The sequence below is a fragment of the Elephantulus edwardii genome, unplaced genomic scaffold, assembly GCF_000299155.1.
Source record: "Elephantulus edwardii isolate Elephantulus edwardi_28Jun2011 unplaced genomic scaffold, EleEdw1.0 scaffold00098, whole genome shotgun sequence".
In the NCBI taxonomy this organism is placed as follows: Eukaryota; Metazoa; Chordata; class Mammalia; order Macroscelidea; family Macroscelididae; genus Elephantulus; species Elephantulus edwardii.
Genome location: NW_006399848.1, coordinates 4806397 through 4825599, shown reverse-complemented (window position 1 = coordinate 4825599; position 19203 = coordinate 4806397). Strand labels below are relative to the sequence as shown.

At 38.9% G+C, this 19203-nt stretch overlaps 1 protein-coding gene across 1 annotated transcript in view; it reads right to left on the bottom strand.

The window, feature by feature from the left end:
• The window catches only part of GTPBP10 (GTP-binding protein 10 (putative)), a 49135-nt gene that overhangs the window by 6201 nt on the left and 23731 nt on the right, over positions 1–19203 (bottom strand). Inside the window, 1 exon segment of the mRNA XM_006903645.1 lies at positions 8559–8697. Coding sequence (XP_006903707.1) covers positions 8559–8697 — 139 coding nt within the window.

Here is a 19203-nt window from a genome sequence, read left to right as displayed (position 1 = left end):
TTAATGAATTAATACTGAAAGTAGGTCAATATTTCTTTTTTTTTTTTAAATATTTATTTCTGTATGAGTGTGTTTAAAATCTATCCTGCATCAAAATCAATACAAGTGTTACATCAGTCCCCCGAACTTGCTTTGCTGAAGCGTTTTTAGGTCAAAACCTCAAAGTGACAAAGTCCTATTTATATAAGGATCAAGAAAGATACTACAGCATTTTTTTTACAGAAGAGATACTATTAATCTTTTTTCCCTGAAATAAAACTTAACTTCAGCAGTGAAATCAATGTCCTAGGTTCTTTAAACTTCACTTTCTACACCCTAAACTTGATATACCACGGATTTTATAAGTTATATAACCATGAAAGGCAAAGAATATTTTTTATACAAAAAGTTGGGAGAAGGAATATATTTAGTGATCAAAAACTTAAGAGTTAATGCTGTTTTGCAGGATAGGATCTGTTCATAGTGAGAGAATAAACTGTCTTCCAATCTTGAGTGCAGAACTATTTTTTCCAAATGCAAACTTAATCACATATTCCTACTTCTTCCCATCCAATGATTCCCTGTTGTCCTTAGAATTGTCTCTAAAGTTTTAAATCTTTTCCATAGCTTACACCATCTGTTCTGCATAACCATACTGATTTTCTTCACTTCCCAAATTTGACACTTTCTGATCTGGTTAAGGTGTTCGTTCACACAATTCTTCCGTCCTCAACAGGGCTTCAAATCAATTTGTTATAGTTTGACCTCCTGGTCGAATATGCCTTTCCACTCTAGAATCAGAACCTATGTTTAACATGATTGCCTGGTGATTCTTATGTATAGTCATGTACATTTTATGAAACAGAACATTATGTGACTTGGACACTGTGTGAACATCATATTGTTGTCTGGTCCTGATTTTTTTTAAAGCATCTTGAACAAGCTTCATGCTTTATCAGTAACTGTTAAAGTGCTGAGAAATCCTAAATCCACATCATCAGCAATTTCTCTGTATCTAAGGCCTGCTCACATTTGTGTTAGCTTTGTAGCTTTCAGTACAGCTGACCTTTTACCAGCTTGGAGAACTGTTTGATTTTTAAGACTGTCATGACTGTTAAGCGTGATATACCTAAACTACAACCAACAGCATTCATCAATGCCCGTCTCCATGTTGTTTAATAACATTCTATTTCACTCCCATATATGCTTCTTTGCCACTTGAAGCTGCTATCACTGGCACTAATTTTACTGTGTTTGGGAGCCATTGATACTGGCTTTAAAACGTGATTACTGTTTAAAAACAGTAATGTTTTAAAAAGAAAATTAAGCAGAGACTAGCATGTAAGACTGGATGCTGCTGTACATAGACTAAGTACACACTGTTATGTAATAAACTTTTTAGATACTAAGTACAGTATACACACAAACCAATAACAGTCATTTATTGTGGCCTACTGGGTAAGGAGTTGACCTTCCAACCTAAAGGTGGACAATTTGAATCCAATGGCCGCTCCACAGGAGAAAGATGAGAAAATCTTGTGTAATTTATAGCCTCTGAAAACCAGTAACAGGTCAGCCATGAGTCGGTTCTGACCTGATGGCAATGGACAACTACCAATACAATAACGTATTACAGAGTTTATGTACTGTATCATTACACGCATGGCATACACATATACAAGAGATCTAACATAAACGCATGTAGTATGTGGGACACTAGGTCTCATTCTTTGATCAAGATTTCTGAACTGTTATAATCTTAAGGGATCAGAGATATGTGGCTGGACATTCCTGAACAGATGTTATGCAACACATGTATATACACAGAATCACCTGAGGATTTTTGTTGAAAATACAGACTTTGGTTCAATATCTCTGGGGTGGAAATGCAAATTCTCAGAAGAGGAGCTGAACAAGAATAAACTGAATTGCTGTACCAAACTTAAACTTGTTGCTACAAGCCAATTCTTAACTATAGCTTAAACAACCCAGGAAGGTCAGTGCTAAGCCTCTTCTTTGGCCCTGGGTTATAATTTCTGGTAGCACCTTATTACGTGTTCTCTGGAAGCAAGGATCTTGCTTGGTATTTATCTTGTTGTGTATTTATCTTTTCCACCAGCTTGTGAATCTGTGGACAGAGATCATTCTGTTTTGTTCCCTGTGTTCAACACTGGTACACAGAAGGCAATTACTTGATGAATGAACAAATAAATAAATGGAGGGTCTACCTGTGTCTGGTCAGAACACAGAACATTTCAAATTTGTTACAGAATCAGATTTATTCATTTCATTCAGGATTATCCATCCTATCCTATGTTCTTCCAGACCCGTGTTCCGGGCGGCTTACTGGCCAAATATCTCTCCCTTTTTTCAAAAGCAAAATTAATTTTCTTCCCACAGAAACATCAAATAAGAGAACATGAGGTTTTTCTTAAAACTTACCTACAGATTATGTTCTGGAAATATATACCTAAATTTGGCAACACTGGTTAACTTCAATGCTAGCTAGGAAGGCAATCCACTTCAGTCTAATAGAAATGTACTGCATACTCCTCCGTTCATTAAAGGAGGTTCTGGTGGACAACTGGTAAAGTAAGAGCCGCACTGCCAGACCAAAGGTATGTAATTTGAAACCACCAGCTGCTCCACAAGAGAAAGATGGGCAATCTTCTCCTGTGCAATTTACAGTCTCTGAAAACCCACTGTCAGGTATGACCTGGTTCTGACTTGACAGCACATAACAACTGTCCATTAAAAGTGGTTAATATGTCAAATTTGTGGTTGTTACCAGGTGTATGTCACCCAGTCAATTCTGACTCACAGTACAACAGGCCAGAACAGTCTGGATCTGTACCATCACAAGAGCTGTTATGCTTGAACCCACTGGTGCAACCACCCTATCACTCTAGCTCATTGAGGATCTTCCTCTTTTTTTCATGATTTCTCTACAAAATATGATGTCCTTCTCTAGGAACTGATCCTTCCTGAAAATATGCCCAAAGTACACGAGACAAAGCCTAACAGGAGTATTCTGGCTATACTCTAAGATATTTTGACAGTTCTTTACATATTCAATGCTTTTCATTAACACCATAGTTTAAAGGCATTTATTCTTCTCCAGTCTTTTTTATTCATTGTCCAGCTTTTATATGCATACAACAAAACAATAACTATCAGGTACATCCTAAAATGACATCTTTGCTTTTCAACACTTTAAAGCCATTATTTGCAGTGCATTTGTCAAGGGAAAATGTCATTTGATTTCTTGGTTACTGCTGCCATGGGTGCTGACTGACAGTGGGTCCAAGCAAAACCCTTGACAACTACAATCTTTTCTTCATTTATCATGAAGACGCTTCTTGATCCAGTTGTGAAGTTTTGTTTTTTTTAAATGTTGAGATGTAATACATATTGAAAGGTGTAATAATCCAGAAGCCAAGGTTGTGGCATCTGCATATTATAGACTGTTAATGAGTTTTCCGCCAATCTTGATGCCAACTTCTTCTTCTTATCATTCGCCTTCTCACGTAACTACTCAGCATATAAAAGGATTATGTCTGAATGAAAGAACACAATCCTGTTACATACCTTTCCTAATTTTAAACCATTTTCTTGCTCTGTTCAAGCCTGTCTCTTGGTCCATGTACATGTTCTGCAAATGCACAATTAAATGTTCTGGAATTTCCACTCAGTGTTATTCATAATTTCTGATGCACACAAATATCTTTGCATTGTCAATAAAATACGGGTAAACATTTTTCTGGTATTCTCTGCTATCAATCAAGATCCATCTAACATTAACAATGACTCATTCTACAGGCTCTTCTGAATACTATTTGAACTTGTGGATGTTCTCCATCATGTACTGTTCTAGCTGGTTTTTAATAATCTTCAGCAATATTTTACTTGCACGTGATACTAACGTGTTGTTGTGATGTATTGCTGAGTCACTTGCAACTCATAGCGACTCTATATACAACAGCTCTGAACCCTGGTCTACCTTGAGCCAATTTCATTTTCTCCAACACCTACCTCCATTCTCCAGTTGCTGAGTCAATCCATCTCATTCAGGGTCTTGCTCTCTTGCACCGTACCTCCACCCTTTCAAGAATGATGTCCTTCTCAAGAACTGGTTCCTTCTGGCAACATGCCCAAAGTATGTGAGATGGAGCTTCAAAATCCTAGTCTCCAAGGAGCAGCCTAGTTTCACCCTCTCTGGAACAGTGTGTTCTCTTAGCAGTCCATGGTACATTTAATACTGTTCTCCAGCACCACAGCTCAAATGTTTCACTGTCCAGTTCTCTGATGCACACCTAGTAATTTTGAAGATCATGCCTGGATCAGGAGCACTTTAGGCTCTAGACTTGTCATCACTGCTCTTCAGTACTCTGGAGAGGTCCACGACAGAAGACTTTTCCACTGCAATTTGTCTTTTGATTTCCTGGCTGTTGGTACCAAGAGTGTTCATTGTACCATACCAATATTGTAATTTCTGCATTCTAATGGATCATCTTACTTGGGAATGGGCACAACTATAGATCTCTCCCAGGTGGTTGGCTGGGTCTCAGTATTCCAAGTTTCTTGACATAGATGAGTGAGCATGTTCAGTATTATTTTTCTGCTGAAACATTCCTCCATGTATTCCATCAATTTCTGAACACTTATTTTTCACCAATGCCTTCAGTGCAACGTGGGACATCTTTCTTCAATACCACTGGCTCATGATCACATGCTACCTCCTGAAATGGCCGAACACTGACTAGTTCTTTTTGGTACACTGATTCTGTGTATTCCTTTCCTCTTCTTTTGATGCTTCCCAAGTCATTCATCATTTTACCTTAAGAATCTTTCAAATTACAATGTGAGGCTTAAATTTTTTTTCTGCAGTTTTTTTGGCTTGAGAAATGCCAACTAGTTCTTCCTGTTTAGTTTTCTAATTCAGTCTTTACACATTTCATTATAATACTTTTACTGTCTCTCCCAGAAACTATTTGAAACACTATTCAGCTTACTTCATCATTTCTTCCTTTCACTTTAACTTCTCAACATCCTAGAGCAAGTTTCAGAGTCCATCTGACATCAATTTAGGTATTTTCTTTTATTCCTGATTTTTAAATTACCACTTGCTTCATTTATCACGACTCATCTAATCCTCATTGATTAGTAATAAATAAGACAAATCTATTTTTAAAATAATCTCAAAATTCAGGTGTGATATAGTAAAGATTTTGACTCATGTGGATTTGATTTTTCTTCAGTTTTAGCTTGTTTTATGAGAATTATGAGGCTCTTCATAAAGCCAGTCTCTTAACCATGTCAACCGAGACTAACTTTTTCCACAATCTTGTCCACAGAAATAGTTATTCTGATTTCAGTGTATTCCAGCTACCAAGGATTATATGTATAACCATCATTTACGTTGTTAAATAGAAAATTAATGCTTATTTTTCAATGCTAATTGATCCATTATATTTTAGGGAGTATGGAACACATTTTAACAAATCTAATGATCTCTTATGAACACTAGCTGAGTGACAGCTTTGAGCTATTATACATACACACACATATGCAGACTTGATTTCATCTGTGAAGGAAACCTGATATTGACTAAGATCCAAATGTCAGTCATTTTTCGCCATTTACAGACTTAGCAAGTCACCTATCTATTCTGAATCTCTACATTTTCATATATAAAATGCCCCACAAAGTGTATAAGATCATGAGTAATAAAGCCTTTGCTAACCAGAATAGGGTCACAAATAGAAGCTTCCGTAAATTAAAGAACTGTAAATCAGTAAGAAGACTGACTGATCTACTCTCTTTAGCCAGGCACATGATTTTCATCTGGACTTTCAGTAAACAGTGATGATTACAGTCATGACAATAACAATAGAACATTCTCTTTGGAGGAGTTATAGACCAAATCAAATGTGGAGTTGGCTTCAAAACAACCACGTCACATTTGTCATTTGATTGTCTATTCTACTGGGACCTTCAGAGAATAAAATTTCAGATAGACATGATTTGATACACAAGTAAAGGTTATCAGAACTATCATTTCCAATAAAAAATGTTTTCAAAGGAATTTTCTTCTGTGGTTTTGAATGAGAGTTCAAACGAGTCTGGAACAGGAGTAGTGGTTGGGAGCATGTCATCAGGGAAATTGTGAGAAACAGCTGTATAAGAACACATATCTGATAGTTGCTAAATTAATTCTGGATGACAGCAATAGAGGTCTCTTCTACTTACATTTTGAGGAAAAAAGAACACAACACTGCACTCAAAAAGGAAATCTATCTTATACCTTAATTATGTTGGAAGGAGAAAAAAGAAAGTGCCACTACTGTATAATATATGATGGCAGGAAGGAAAGAAGGAATAGATATGCAAAAAATTGTACTTACCCTATGAGATATCTGATAATTCTAAAATAATTTTAATCATGTAAGAAGAAATATATGCACATCAACAGCAGAGTAGACACAATGTGGACCTAAAGAAATAGTAAAAATTGGTATAAATTCTCTAAGTGTGAATTCACATGAAATTAAAAAAAAAAAACCACCATTAACAATTATCTAAAATCAATGAAATTTAAAAAAAAGTCAGCAGCATTGCAATCTTGACTCAACTCTACATGGCAGAATAGAACTGGCTTATAGGATTTCCAAGGCTGGCTGCCACATAATCATCTCATGGAGGCTGGTGGGTTCAAACTGCTGACTTTAGGTTTCAAAGTGTTTTAAAAAAAAGATGTTTACCCTTAAATCCATGTATCATTTATTTATAAGGAAGGTAGAGAAAAACAATACTCACTTTGTGATTTGACATACAGAAGAAAAAGGAAGAAGTCACTTTATTATCCTGAAAAGAAATTACCAGTATTTATTGAATTTTAGTGTTTGGTGGAACTCCCTGATTAAAACAAGCTTGGAAGCAGGAGTGGTGCCCACTTCCGAAATAATTTGCCTCTGGAAACTCTATGAACTTGGAGAAATGATGAAAGTTATACAGGTGTTCAAGTCTTTTGTTCACAGGGTTCCTATGAGTCCCTACGACTCAACGGCCCTTAACAACAACAACACTGAATTTTAAGATCCTTTTCATAATTATAATGAAGGAGGGGGGAAACTACTACAGTTTTCTTTGAAGCACCAGAAATTGCTTCTTTTTTCATTTTTAAAATATGTTGTGAAGTGCCATTCAAATTTCCACTCATAACCACACAAAGTGACAGAAGAAAACTACCCATTGAGTTGTAATTTTTATGGGAACAGAGTGCCAGGTCTTTTCTCCCAAGTAGCACCTGGACAGGATTGAACTGTCAGCCTTCTGTCAACTTTCTGGTTAGCAGCCAGCAGTAAGCACTGCTCCACCAGCACTACTTTTTAAAAAGAATAAAAAACACCCAAACTCATTACCATCAAGTTAGAAGTGATCTATAGCTAGCCTTCCAGTAGGTTTTGAGAGCCAGTAAATCACATGGGAGGAGACAGACTATCTTTCTCCCACACAGCAGCTAACTGGATTCGAACCTCCAGACAGGAACTACCTCGGGGTTAGTAGCTCCTTACAATGCTGACAAAAACCAGGCAAGACCGAGCTGCTGTATGCATCCTGGTATTTAGAACCAGAATGCTTTTTTTGAGTGGCTATTTCCACCCATGGTTCAGCCTGCCATTTAAAAATGCTTCGTTTATCTATTTCAAGCACCAGCTACTTCCTCTTCAAGTCTATTTATCTCAAACAGGTGTGATGAGCATAAAACTTGTAAACGCGGGAGAGCTTCCTGGATTAAGGCGTTTATAACGAGCCTTATTATTATAGAAAATGCTTTCCAAAACAGTGCCTAAATGAAATTTCAATTACTTTTTTTGCTTGTTTGTTCTTCCAAATGTGTGTTTCTTGAGTTGGTAACAAACAAAGCTGCTCACTCCAAACTCTGAGAAGCTAGCTTCCAAATAATAGCACATAATAAGAAGCCCGAGAAATTACCCTAAGTGGGTACGCTACATCCTGACGGGCTCAATCAAAGCTAATAATGCACAGCTTTGGATTCAGAGGGGAAAAAAATTAAAAGCACAATCCAAGCTTCCAGGGCAACCAGCATTCACTCTCCCTCCTCACCCCTCCTCTCTCTTTAAGCTGGTGTCCTTAGGAACACCAGAGCTGAGGGCGGGGGGACTCCAAACCCAAGCTTTCCTGGTTAGAGCCAATGGAAAGAAACCGCAACAGTGTGAGCAAGCCCATCCCTGCAACACTGAGTGGGAGCAGGTCATCATTACACAATCAGCATCAGCTGGTTATTCAGAAATAGCAACCTGCAGCTCCACACTCCAAGCCGCGACCAGCCAAGTTCCCAGCTCTTGGCTGCTCCCAAGATAAATTCCACATTCCTGTGTACAAAATCATTCTGAAGAGCTTAATCAAACAACTCACTCAACTCTCACGTTCGCTAACGCGGTCACCATTTTTTCCCCGTGTTCCTGAATCCCCTCGATTTCATTATTTCACACTGAATTCTCAACTACTTACACAAAAAAAGAGCCAGAAATCAGAACGCCTTTAACCACACCTACCTGCTCCTTCCACCCAGCGCAGTTCGCTCGCCCACACAGTGGAGCCTCTCTTTAGCCTCTGGCTCTTGGCGTCCCAGGAAGTCTGTTCCTGGCGAGAAGCCGCAGAGGTTTCTGGGAGAGTAGTCAGCTTCTCCCAAAGCTTTACGCAGGAATGCGCCGAAAGACTACAACTCCCAGAATCCTCCGGGCTGTCCTCGCAGAGAACATCCTACAATTGCCTACCTCTGCGAGCGTCTCTGCTCCACTGTTTTTTTGCAGGTTTTGAGATAGTTGTTAAAAAAGACAAAACAACACTGAAAGTAATTTTGATTTGAGGACCTAAGGGAATATCTTCTATTGGGAGTGATTTTTCCGTAAGTAGCTTTTTTTTAAAAAAACACTTTATTAAATCTGGATTATTTTCCCACAAAATATTTTGCAAACACATAAAGTGTGTAGTTGCCCAAATATCAGCTGTGTAGGTTTGTATGGATGGGCGTCATAAAGTTGTGTGAGTAACTCGGCTAACGTTTGTCTGAGGTTATCAGTTAAATGGAAAAAATAACTTTAGAGATAATAGTTTGTTTTTGAGAATCAAGGAACTAAAAAGAGCTTTTCATACTTTCCACGGGCCTCTTACTTCAGAGGTCATATCATAGGAATGTCTGCTGTCAAGGACCACTTCTGTTATACCAAGGAGCAATGGTGTCAGTTTAAAATCTATGGCGTCTCTGTTTCAGGCCATGGTCTTTTCAATCACTTGCTATTATGTCTCAAAGTTGGACAGTGAAGAAGATGAAAGAAGAACAATCTATGCTTTTCAGTTGTGATATTGGAAGAGTGTACTGAATGTTGTTGTTATGTGCTGTCTAGTTGCCTGCGACTTATAGCGAACTTATGTACAACAATCCTAAAACCTATCTTGTGCCAGTCTTACTGTCTGGTACACCTACTCCCCATTTACTCTAGTCTCTGAATCAATCCATTTTATCGAGAATCTTCTGCTCTTGCACTGTTCCTCTACTCTCCCAAGCATGATGTCCTTCTCCAAGGTCTGGTCCCTCCTTGCAACATGTCCAAAGTATGTCAGACAAAGCTTCAGAATCCTTGTCTCCAAGGAGCAACCTGGTCTCACCCTCTGTAGGACCACCCTGATTGTTCTCCCAGCAGTCTATGGTATATTCAATCATTTTCTCCAGTACTACAGCTCATAGGCATCAATTCTCCTATCATCCCTGGTCATTGTCCAGCTTTCTGATGCATAGCAAGTAATTGCAAAGACTATGGCCTGGATCAGGGGCACCATAGTCTCTAGACTGCCATCGTTGCTCTTCAGTACTTTGGAGAGGTCTCTGACAGCAGACTTTGCCAATGCAATTTGTCTTTTAATTTCCTGGCTGCCTATACCAAATATGTTGATTGTGGAGCCAAGCAAATGAAAGCTGTTAACAATCCAAATCTCTTCACCATTTATCATGATACTTGCAATCGACCTAATGGTGAGAATCTTTGTTTTCTTTTTTTTTTAATTTTTTATTGTTTGTGTGTGTGTGTGTGTGTGTGTGTGTGTGTGTACCGTCAAATAGGATCTGACTGGTACAGGAGGAGATTGTCCCTCCTTTCCCGGCAGAGCATCTGGTGGATTTGAACTGTCCGCCTCTGGGATTGCAGTGCAGCTTCTTGCCACTAGGACACCAGAGCTCCCCTGAATCTTTGTTTTCTTGATGTTGACTGAATATTTACTGCCAGAAGAATGAACTGATATATCTTAGAGAAAGTACAACCAGACTGCACCTCGGAGGCAAGGATGACAGAGCTTCGTCTTACATATATTGGGCATGTTGTTTAGGAGGGACTGTTCCTTGGAAAGGGACATCAGTGTGGACACAGCCCAGAAGAGGAAGACCCTCAGAGAGGTAGATTGATACAATGACTGCACCTATGGGCTTAAGGATGTCAGAGATGATGAGACTGGCACAGGATAGAATAAGGTTTAGATCTGTTATTTATAGGGTTGCTAGGAGTTGTACTCAGCAACATTACAGGGAGCTTTGGTAGCCTAGTGGATTAGGAGTGATGCTGTCACCCAACAGGCAAATGGTTCAAATCCACCAGATGCTCCAAGAAAATATGACTGATCTCCCATGTAATCTTTTGTTGTTGTTATGTGTCGTCGACTACAACTCATAACATCTCTATGCACAATAGCTCTGAACCTTACTCTATCCTGAGCCAATCTTACTGTCTCTGACACACCCTTATTATCCCAATTATTGTGTCCGTCCATCTTATCGAGGGTCTTCCTCTACTCTGCTGTCCCTCGACCCTTCCAAACATGATATCCTTTTTCAGAGACTGGTCCCTCCTAGCTACATACTCAAAGTATGTTAGATGATGTCTCAAAATTCTTGCCTCCAAGGAGCAGCCTGGTTTCACCCTCTCTAGGACGGACCTGTTAGTTTTCTTGGCAGTCCATGTTAAATACTGTTCTTCAGCACCAAAACTCAAAGGTATCAATTCTTCTCTCATCCTTGGTCATTGCCCAGCTTTCTGACACATAGTAATTGTGAAGACCATGGCCTGGATCAGGTGCACCTGTCTCTACACTGATATCCTTGCCCTTGAGCATTCTGGAGAGGTATCTGACAGCAGATTTTCCTAATGCAATTCTTCTTTTGATATACTGACTACTGGTGTCAAGAATGTTGATTTTGGAACCAAGCAAGCTAAAATTGTTAACAACCTCAATCTCTTCTCCATCAATCATGATGCTGCCAATTGGCCCAGTGGTAAAAATCTTCATTTTCTTGATATTGAGCTTCAATCCATTTTGCAAACTACAGTCCTTGACCCTCTGTAGCAAATGTTTTAGGCTCTCCTCAGTTTCAGCTAGTCATCTCCATAATGCAGGTTGTTGAGTCTTCCTCCTGAAAACCTGCTGGAAAATCACTTCCATCTCAATGACATTGAGATTATTTCAGAATGAGTTCTGGTGCTATAGTCTGTATAACTCTGGTGACAAAGTCTATAGGCAGTTGTGCTGCTAACCCAAAGTTATGACCTCTGACAACTGGAATCCACAGTTTCCTATTCTATGATTTATAGCCTCAGAAAACCCTGGAGAGAACTGTGAGTCAGTTTAAGAAGGCAATAAATTTGAAGTTTTTGAGATTATTTCAGAAGTGGATAGTCAGACCTACATCCTAGACTTTCCTAATCTGGAAACTGCTGAAAATGGGAGCTTGTGTGGAGTCAGACCCTCTTCTGAGGTGTGGGGTATGGGGGCTGTCATTTCCCTTGTGAGTGTTTGGTGGCATAGCCTCTAGCATCAGAGTAATACACAAGCAAGCTGACAGTTAAGTGGTGAACTAATCGGCCCTTAAACATCCTATTATGGCAGCTTAACATTATCTGATATGTGCCAGAGGACAAGCCCCTCAAGTTGGAAACCATTCAAAATACAGCTAGGGAAGCCTCCTCGGAGAAGAGTGTACCTTAATGACGTGGATAGAGTAAAATTTCAGCCACTGATATAGTAGAACTCTAAAGTGGAACATGGAAGGTATGAAGTCATGAGATCAGGGAAACTGGAAGTTCTTGAAATGAAATGGAACACATAAAAACTGATATCCTGGGCAGAAAAATCAAAAGACAGATTGCATTGGGAAAATCTGATGTCAGGGACCTCTCCAGGATACTAAAAAGGAACAATGTCAGTCTAGAGTCTAAGGTGCTCCTGATCCAGGCCAAGGTCTTCGCAATTACTTGCTATGTATCAGAGGTCTGGACAGTGACTAAGGATGATAGAAGAATTGATGTCTTTGAGTTGTGGTGCTGGAGAAAAGTATTGAACATTCCATGGACTGCTAAGAGAACAAATAGAGAGGGTGAAACCAGACTGCTCCTTAGAGGCAAGGATTCTGAAGCTCCATCTCACATACTTTGGGCATATTGTCAGGAGGGACCAGAGAGAGGTTGGACAGGGACATCATGCTTAGGAGGGTGGAGGGACAGTGGAAGAAAGGAAGGCCCTCGATGAGACGGACTGAATTAGTGACTGAGGAAATGGGGGTATGTGTGTCAAAGACAGTAAGGGTGGCACAGGATAGAGCAGGGTTTAGGGATGTTGTACATAGAGTATGAGTTGCAAGTGACTCAACAGCTCATAACAACAAAAATGACATAGGAGTTCAAACACACCAATTGTTCTATGGGAAAAGAGACCAGGCAACCTGCTACTATAAAGGTCTCAAGCTAGGAAACCTCAGAGGGTGGCAGGCATGCCATGTCCTACAGGGCATGAGTTGAAATCAATTTACCAGCACACAATAAACGTCTCTCATCATTTACAACCAGGAGAAGATGGAAATAGATGAATGGAACCTTCTAAGAATCAAATCCCTTTGCACATCCAAAAACTTCTCCAACAGGGTAAAAATGGAAGCCACAGACTGGGAAAAAGTACTTGGGAATGACATGTTAGATAAGGGACTTATATCTAGAATTTATAAAATACTTAAGCACCACAAGATAAAGGTAAATAATCCAATCGAAAAAATGGCACAGGATATGAACAGACTTCACCAAAGAAGACATTTAGATGGCCACCAAGCACATGAAGAAATGTTCAAAATCCCTATCTCTAAGAGAGATGCAAATCAAAATAACTATATCATCTCACCCCAGTCAGAAGAGCAAAATTTAACAGAGTAGCAAGCAACAAATGCTGGCGAGGTTGTGGAGAGACTGGAACCCTTATTCACTGTTGGTGGAAGTGTAAAATGGTGCAACCACTGTGGAAGGCAGTATGGCGCTTTCTTAAAAAGTTGCAAATAGAGATACCATTTGACCCAGCAATTCCACTACTGAGTATGTACCCCAAAGAGACCATAACTGACATCCAAGCAGATATATGCACACCCATGTCTGTTGCGGTTTTGTTCACAATAGGAAGGAGTTGGAAAAAACCTAAGTGCCCATCAACAAATGAATGGATAGAGAAGCTGTTGTATATTCACACAATGGAGTACTATGCTGCCTTGAGAAACAAGGAACTCATGCAATATTATTCAAAATGGGTGACCCTGAAGGACATTATGCAGGACATTATGCCAAGTGTTATGCTAAGTGATGTATCTCAGTCACAAAAGGACATATACTGCATGGTGCCACTGTTGTAAAACAGGAGTGACATTAGGGTTGGGAGGAGACTGAGAAATATGGGATAAATAATGTGTACTGCATTGAAACAGATGAGGGAGAAAACCTGTTTAAAAGGGATATGTGATTAGGTATTTTTGTCATGACAGGAGTCCAGAACGAAGGCTGCATAGTGGACCTGGGGGGAGGAATTGTAAAACAATGAAAGAATTTTTCTTTTACTTTTCAAAGAGAAGAGTGTACTCAGGGGCAGTGGTGAGCAGGGAGAAATGTGCAACAATGAATGCAAATCCAAAGTCTGTAAATTTTCATTGAAATTAATAATAAAAAAATTTTAGTCTCTCATCAATTTACATTTTGCCAGTAGTTTTAATTAAAAATATTTTTTGTATTTTCTTTATACTATTTATTCAAATTAAGAGCTAATTCCTTCTGATTCTTCCTTTGAAATAGCAACTTGCTTTTTATTTGCTCGGAATAATTGTTTTAATCCAAATATAAATCCTCATTTGTTCACATTACCAAAGGTTAAATATTTTCCTTACACATAAGGAGCTCTTTCAAAGTTTAAAAACTGGGGAGAGGGTGGTCAGGGATAAAAATGTGCAAAAATGAATGAATGGAAACTTTCATTAATAAAAATATTAAAATTTTTAAGACCTCATAATTTTGAGGTCTAAGGTGTGCCTGACTCAAGCCATGGTTTTCAGTTACCTCATTTGTATATGAAAGTTGGATAGTGAATAAGGAAGACCCAGAATTGTTGCCTGTGAACTGTGGTATTGAAGAATATTGAATACACCATACACTGGCAAGAAAATAATAAAATCTGTCACTGGAATGCTCCTTCAAAGGTGTGATAGTGAGACTTCAACTCATCTACTTGGGGCATGTTATCAGGGGGGCCAATTCCTGGAGAAAGATATACCATGTTTGGTCCAGTGAAGAGTCAGCGTTTCTAATCACTGTTTAGATTGACACAGTCACTGCAGCGTCAATTATGAGGACAGTGTGGAGTCAGGCAGGACTTCCCTCTGCTGCATCATGTCACTATGAACCAGAGCCGACTCAGTGATACCTACCACCACCACCAATATTAATGTTACATAAATACATATTAATGTCAAATAATATAGAACGTCAATTACTGATTACAGACTAGGCACTGGGTTCTTTAATCCCAGGAGACCTGGTGGAAGTCAAGCAGTAGGTGTGGGCATATTGCTAGGAGAATCTGTTCCTTGGAGAAGGACATCATGCTTAGGAAGGTGAAGCCCCTCAAGTAGGTGGATCAACACAGTGACTGCAGCAATAGGCTTGAGTGTGTCAGAGATTATAAGGTTGGCACAGGATAGGACCGGGTTTATGTCTATGGTTTATAGGATTGCTATGAGTGGTACTCACCTTGATGACATCTAATAATAATATCAACCCCACAGCAGCTCTGGAGGATAACTTGATCGGCTCCTAGAAAGATTTCAGCCTAGGAAATCCTATGAGGGACTCTTATTCTGTCCAATAGGGCCACCATGTGTCAGAATTGATTCAGTGGCATATAATAACCACCTCATTTTACTGACAAAATCAAACTTTGCCTTTGATTTCAAATATTCAGTGTCTCCCTTCAGAGAAGTTAATTTGCACCAAGTCAAGACATGGTTAAGCAGTGAGGCTTTCCTGAAGGGTTTCTGCTACTGCCCCAAATTCTTTGTTCTTTTTCAAACTTACCAGCCGTAAGTTGTTTGCTTATTCATTGTCTTTATTATCTAGTAGTGCTATAATATATATTATCTAGTAGAGCTCTGGTGGCTTAGTGATAAGAAATTGTGCTACCAACGTAAAGACATGCAGTTCAAATCCACCAGCTACTGTTAGAGAAGATGGGCAGTTTCCCCTTACTGCCTCTGAAAACCCAATGAAGGACCGTCTAATGATTAGGTTCCAACTTGATAGTACAAAAGTGCTATAACAGATACAAGTGAATATACTTTGTTGTGTGTTGACCAGTCAGAGCTGACCTTCCAGTGTGGCCTTTCTGAGGCAGAACATCACACAGGAGGATACTTCCTAACTTCTCATTTATGTACCATCACACTGGAACCCACTCATAGCTGACCCTTTAGACGGTTTTCAGAGGGAATAAATCACATAGGAAGAGAGTGGTTATCTCTTTGGAGATCAATGGTATTGCAGGCCACTCCCCAGGAAATTCCTCTTACATAGGATCAGAGCTATAATGGGATTAAAAGGGTTACAGTCCATCCTTAATTATTAGAATTTTTTTATCAAATCTTAAGGATCCATGTAACATGCACCCCACCTTCTTTACATATACATATTTAGGGGGGACAATTTGTGACACCCATCAAACCCATTTCCTTCCTTTCTTATCTCCTTCTGAATTAGTAAATTGGCTTTTGTCTTTTTAAGATCTTACTCTAAATGCTCATGGAAGTACTTTAGATTTTAGGACCTCATACAGGGTCACTGAGTTCGAACGGACTTGATAGCAGTGAGTTTGAGGAGATTTTTTTTTTTTTTTTGAGGAGATATTTTTTAATTGTAGAGAAAGGAGAGGAAATAAAGTAAGGTTTGGGGAACATTAGTCACTTAATTTCAATTGTTTTTACAATTTCTCTTGACTCTGACATGGTACCAGTTCATGGAAACATTTTTCCCTCCCAGAGTCAGGTTGAGTATCATATACTACTTCCACTTATTTCCCCTAATTAGGATTCGGTGTATCACAGGCCTTTATTTATGATCATTTGTTTCCAATCCACTGAAAGTAGTAAGCTTTTATTCAATGTTTGCCTTTGTTTTCAAATACTCTCAATATCCTTCAATTTGTAGCAGACATACATGAATAAAGCCGAAGGTATATTTTTGCTTTGTAATTGTGCCTTTTTCCCTAATGTAAGAAAATTATACCCTGGTCTTCTTAAAAATCTCTTATACAGAAATAATATGAATAACAATGTCTGGCAACCAAGAGAAAAATGAAGCGACTGGCCAGGACTGGTAATTTCAGGAAAATAACCTGAAATATGGGCCATGAACAAAGGGAGCTTTTGTCCTTTGCTTTCACTTTCCGTGCACTCAGTGCTTATAAAATAAACAGAAAACCTAACTTGTCCTATGTTGCTCCAAAAATACAAACTGCATATCCTGTTCTGAGTATTCCAAAGAACATGATTCAGGTAATAGCTACCCTTCCCAAAGCTTTGTGTCTAGGCACCCTAATGGATTTATCTTATATACACATTAATAATATATCCAAAAGCAATTCCTTTCTTTGAAGTCTTCCATGTGGCCAACAATTATTAATGAAGCCACTGTCATATAATGAAAAAAGAAAGATTAGAATTACCTAAAACTTGTGGTTGGGAATGGTCAGAAATGTCAGTTCAAAGTGCCGTTGGCTTTTTTCCATCTATAGGATATGAGGGAGTAACCATAATGTATTTGTCCTGCATTATCCACAGAGTCATACTATCAGTTTTCAGCCTGCATACTTTTCTTCCTTTCCTCTCTCATTTCTACTACTTGAGCTTTCTTTTTAAGCTGACTAGTGACATGGACCTCTGGTGGCTCAGTGGTAAAGACCATCCAAAAACCAGCTGGTTGGTCAGCTATGAATCAATCCCAGCTTCACAGCAGTGACTAAGGGACATGCATTCAAAGCTTAAAGATTCTGTTTTCCTTTTTCTCTACTTGCCAAGTTCCATTTAGAAAACGAACAAGGAAACCAGAAAATGTCTTGAAATAGCTACTTGATTTTTAGGAAAAAAAACATTTTCAGTATTATTTAACCATGTACTAAAATTGTCATCTTTGTTGCTAAACATGTCAGGTATGTTTAGCTGACTTAATAATTTCAGAGTTACAAAATTCCATTAAAATGAACTTTTTCCCTTATTTTAAGAAAATTATAAAATATTTATAAGATTTAAAAAGTGGAAAAAAGCAAACATCTATGCTCCTATAATTCATTTTAACAAATGAATACATTATTAGGAGTCTACAGAGTTGTGCTTCCGTGAATATACAGGTAGTCCCTGAGTTGGAAATCCTTTACTTACAGACATGTACTTGACATTTAATGTTCTGTAAATCTGTCCTCCCTTTTGAGAAGACTGAGCCAACCCTTAAAATTTCTCATTATCACCTTCACTTACGCTGCATTCATTTGAGTGCTTTAAGCCTTTTATGACACTAAAGGAAGGCTAAGTGAGAACCAAATGCACTCATTCAGAAATGGATGTTTATAGCCTGGGACTGCCTGTGTAGGAAATCCATGGCACAGTGCATTGTCTATGGTAACATTATCCTGTTAGCCATTTTGATTACCAGCAGACGAAAGTTTGGTGGTGTTTTGTTTTTTTAAAAAAGAACTGCACTTGTTTCACTAACCTACCTTTAATAAGAAGCATAAACACAGGCTATACACATGGATTTCACCTGATGGCATGCATAGGAATCAAATCGATTACATTTGTGGAAAGACTTGGTGGAGAAGCTCAATATCAGCAGGGAAAACCAGGCCGGGTGCTGTTTTAGGACAGACCACCAACTACTCATATGAGGAAAATTAAGTCCACAGGAACCAAAATTTGACCTTAAGTCTGTCCCATTCGAATTTCAAATCTCAGGAACAGGTTTGAGGCCTTGAGCACCAATGAGCATAAACCAAATGAGCTCTGGGAGGATATGAAGAAAATCATCCATGAAGAATGCAAAAGATCGTTACAAAGGCTGAAAAAGAAGAAAAGACCAAGATGGATGTCAGATGAGAGTCTTGAGTATTGCATTAGAGCGCCAAGAAGCCAAAGCTAAAAGGAGAAACCAAGAAATCAAAGAGCTGAACAAAAATTTCAATAGGCAGCTCGGGACGACAAAGCAAGATACTGTAATGAAAAGTGCAGAGAGCTGGAGTCAGAAAATCAAAAGGGCCGAACTCACTCAAGAGTCTCTTTAGCTGAAGGAGCTGAAAAACAAATTCAAGCCACGGGTGGCAATACATAAGGACACTTTGGGTATAATGTTAAATGATCCAGGAAGTATCAAGAGAAGATGGAAGGAGTACACAGAGTCACTGTATCAGAAGGAATTGGCTTACACAGAGGAATTTCATGAAATGACATATGAGCAAGAGCCTATGGTGATGAAGGAGGAAGTTCAAATTGCTCTGAAGAAATTGGCAGATAACAAGGCTCCAGGAGTTGATGGCATACCAATTGACATATTTCAACACATAAGACACTGCCCTGGATGTACTAAGTTGTGCCAAGAAATCTGGAGGACAGCCACCTGGCCCACTGACTGGAAAAGATCCATATTTGTTCCCATTCCAAAGAAAGGTGACCCAACAGAGTGCGGAAATTATCAAACAATATCATTAATATCACATGCAAGCAAGGTTCTGCTGAAAATTATCCAAAAATGTTTGGAACAGAGAACTGCCAGATGTGCAGGCTGGATTTAGAAGAGGTTGTGGTACTAGGGA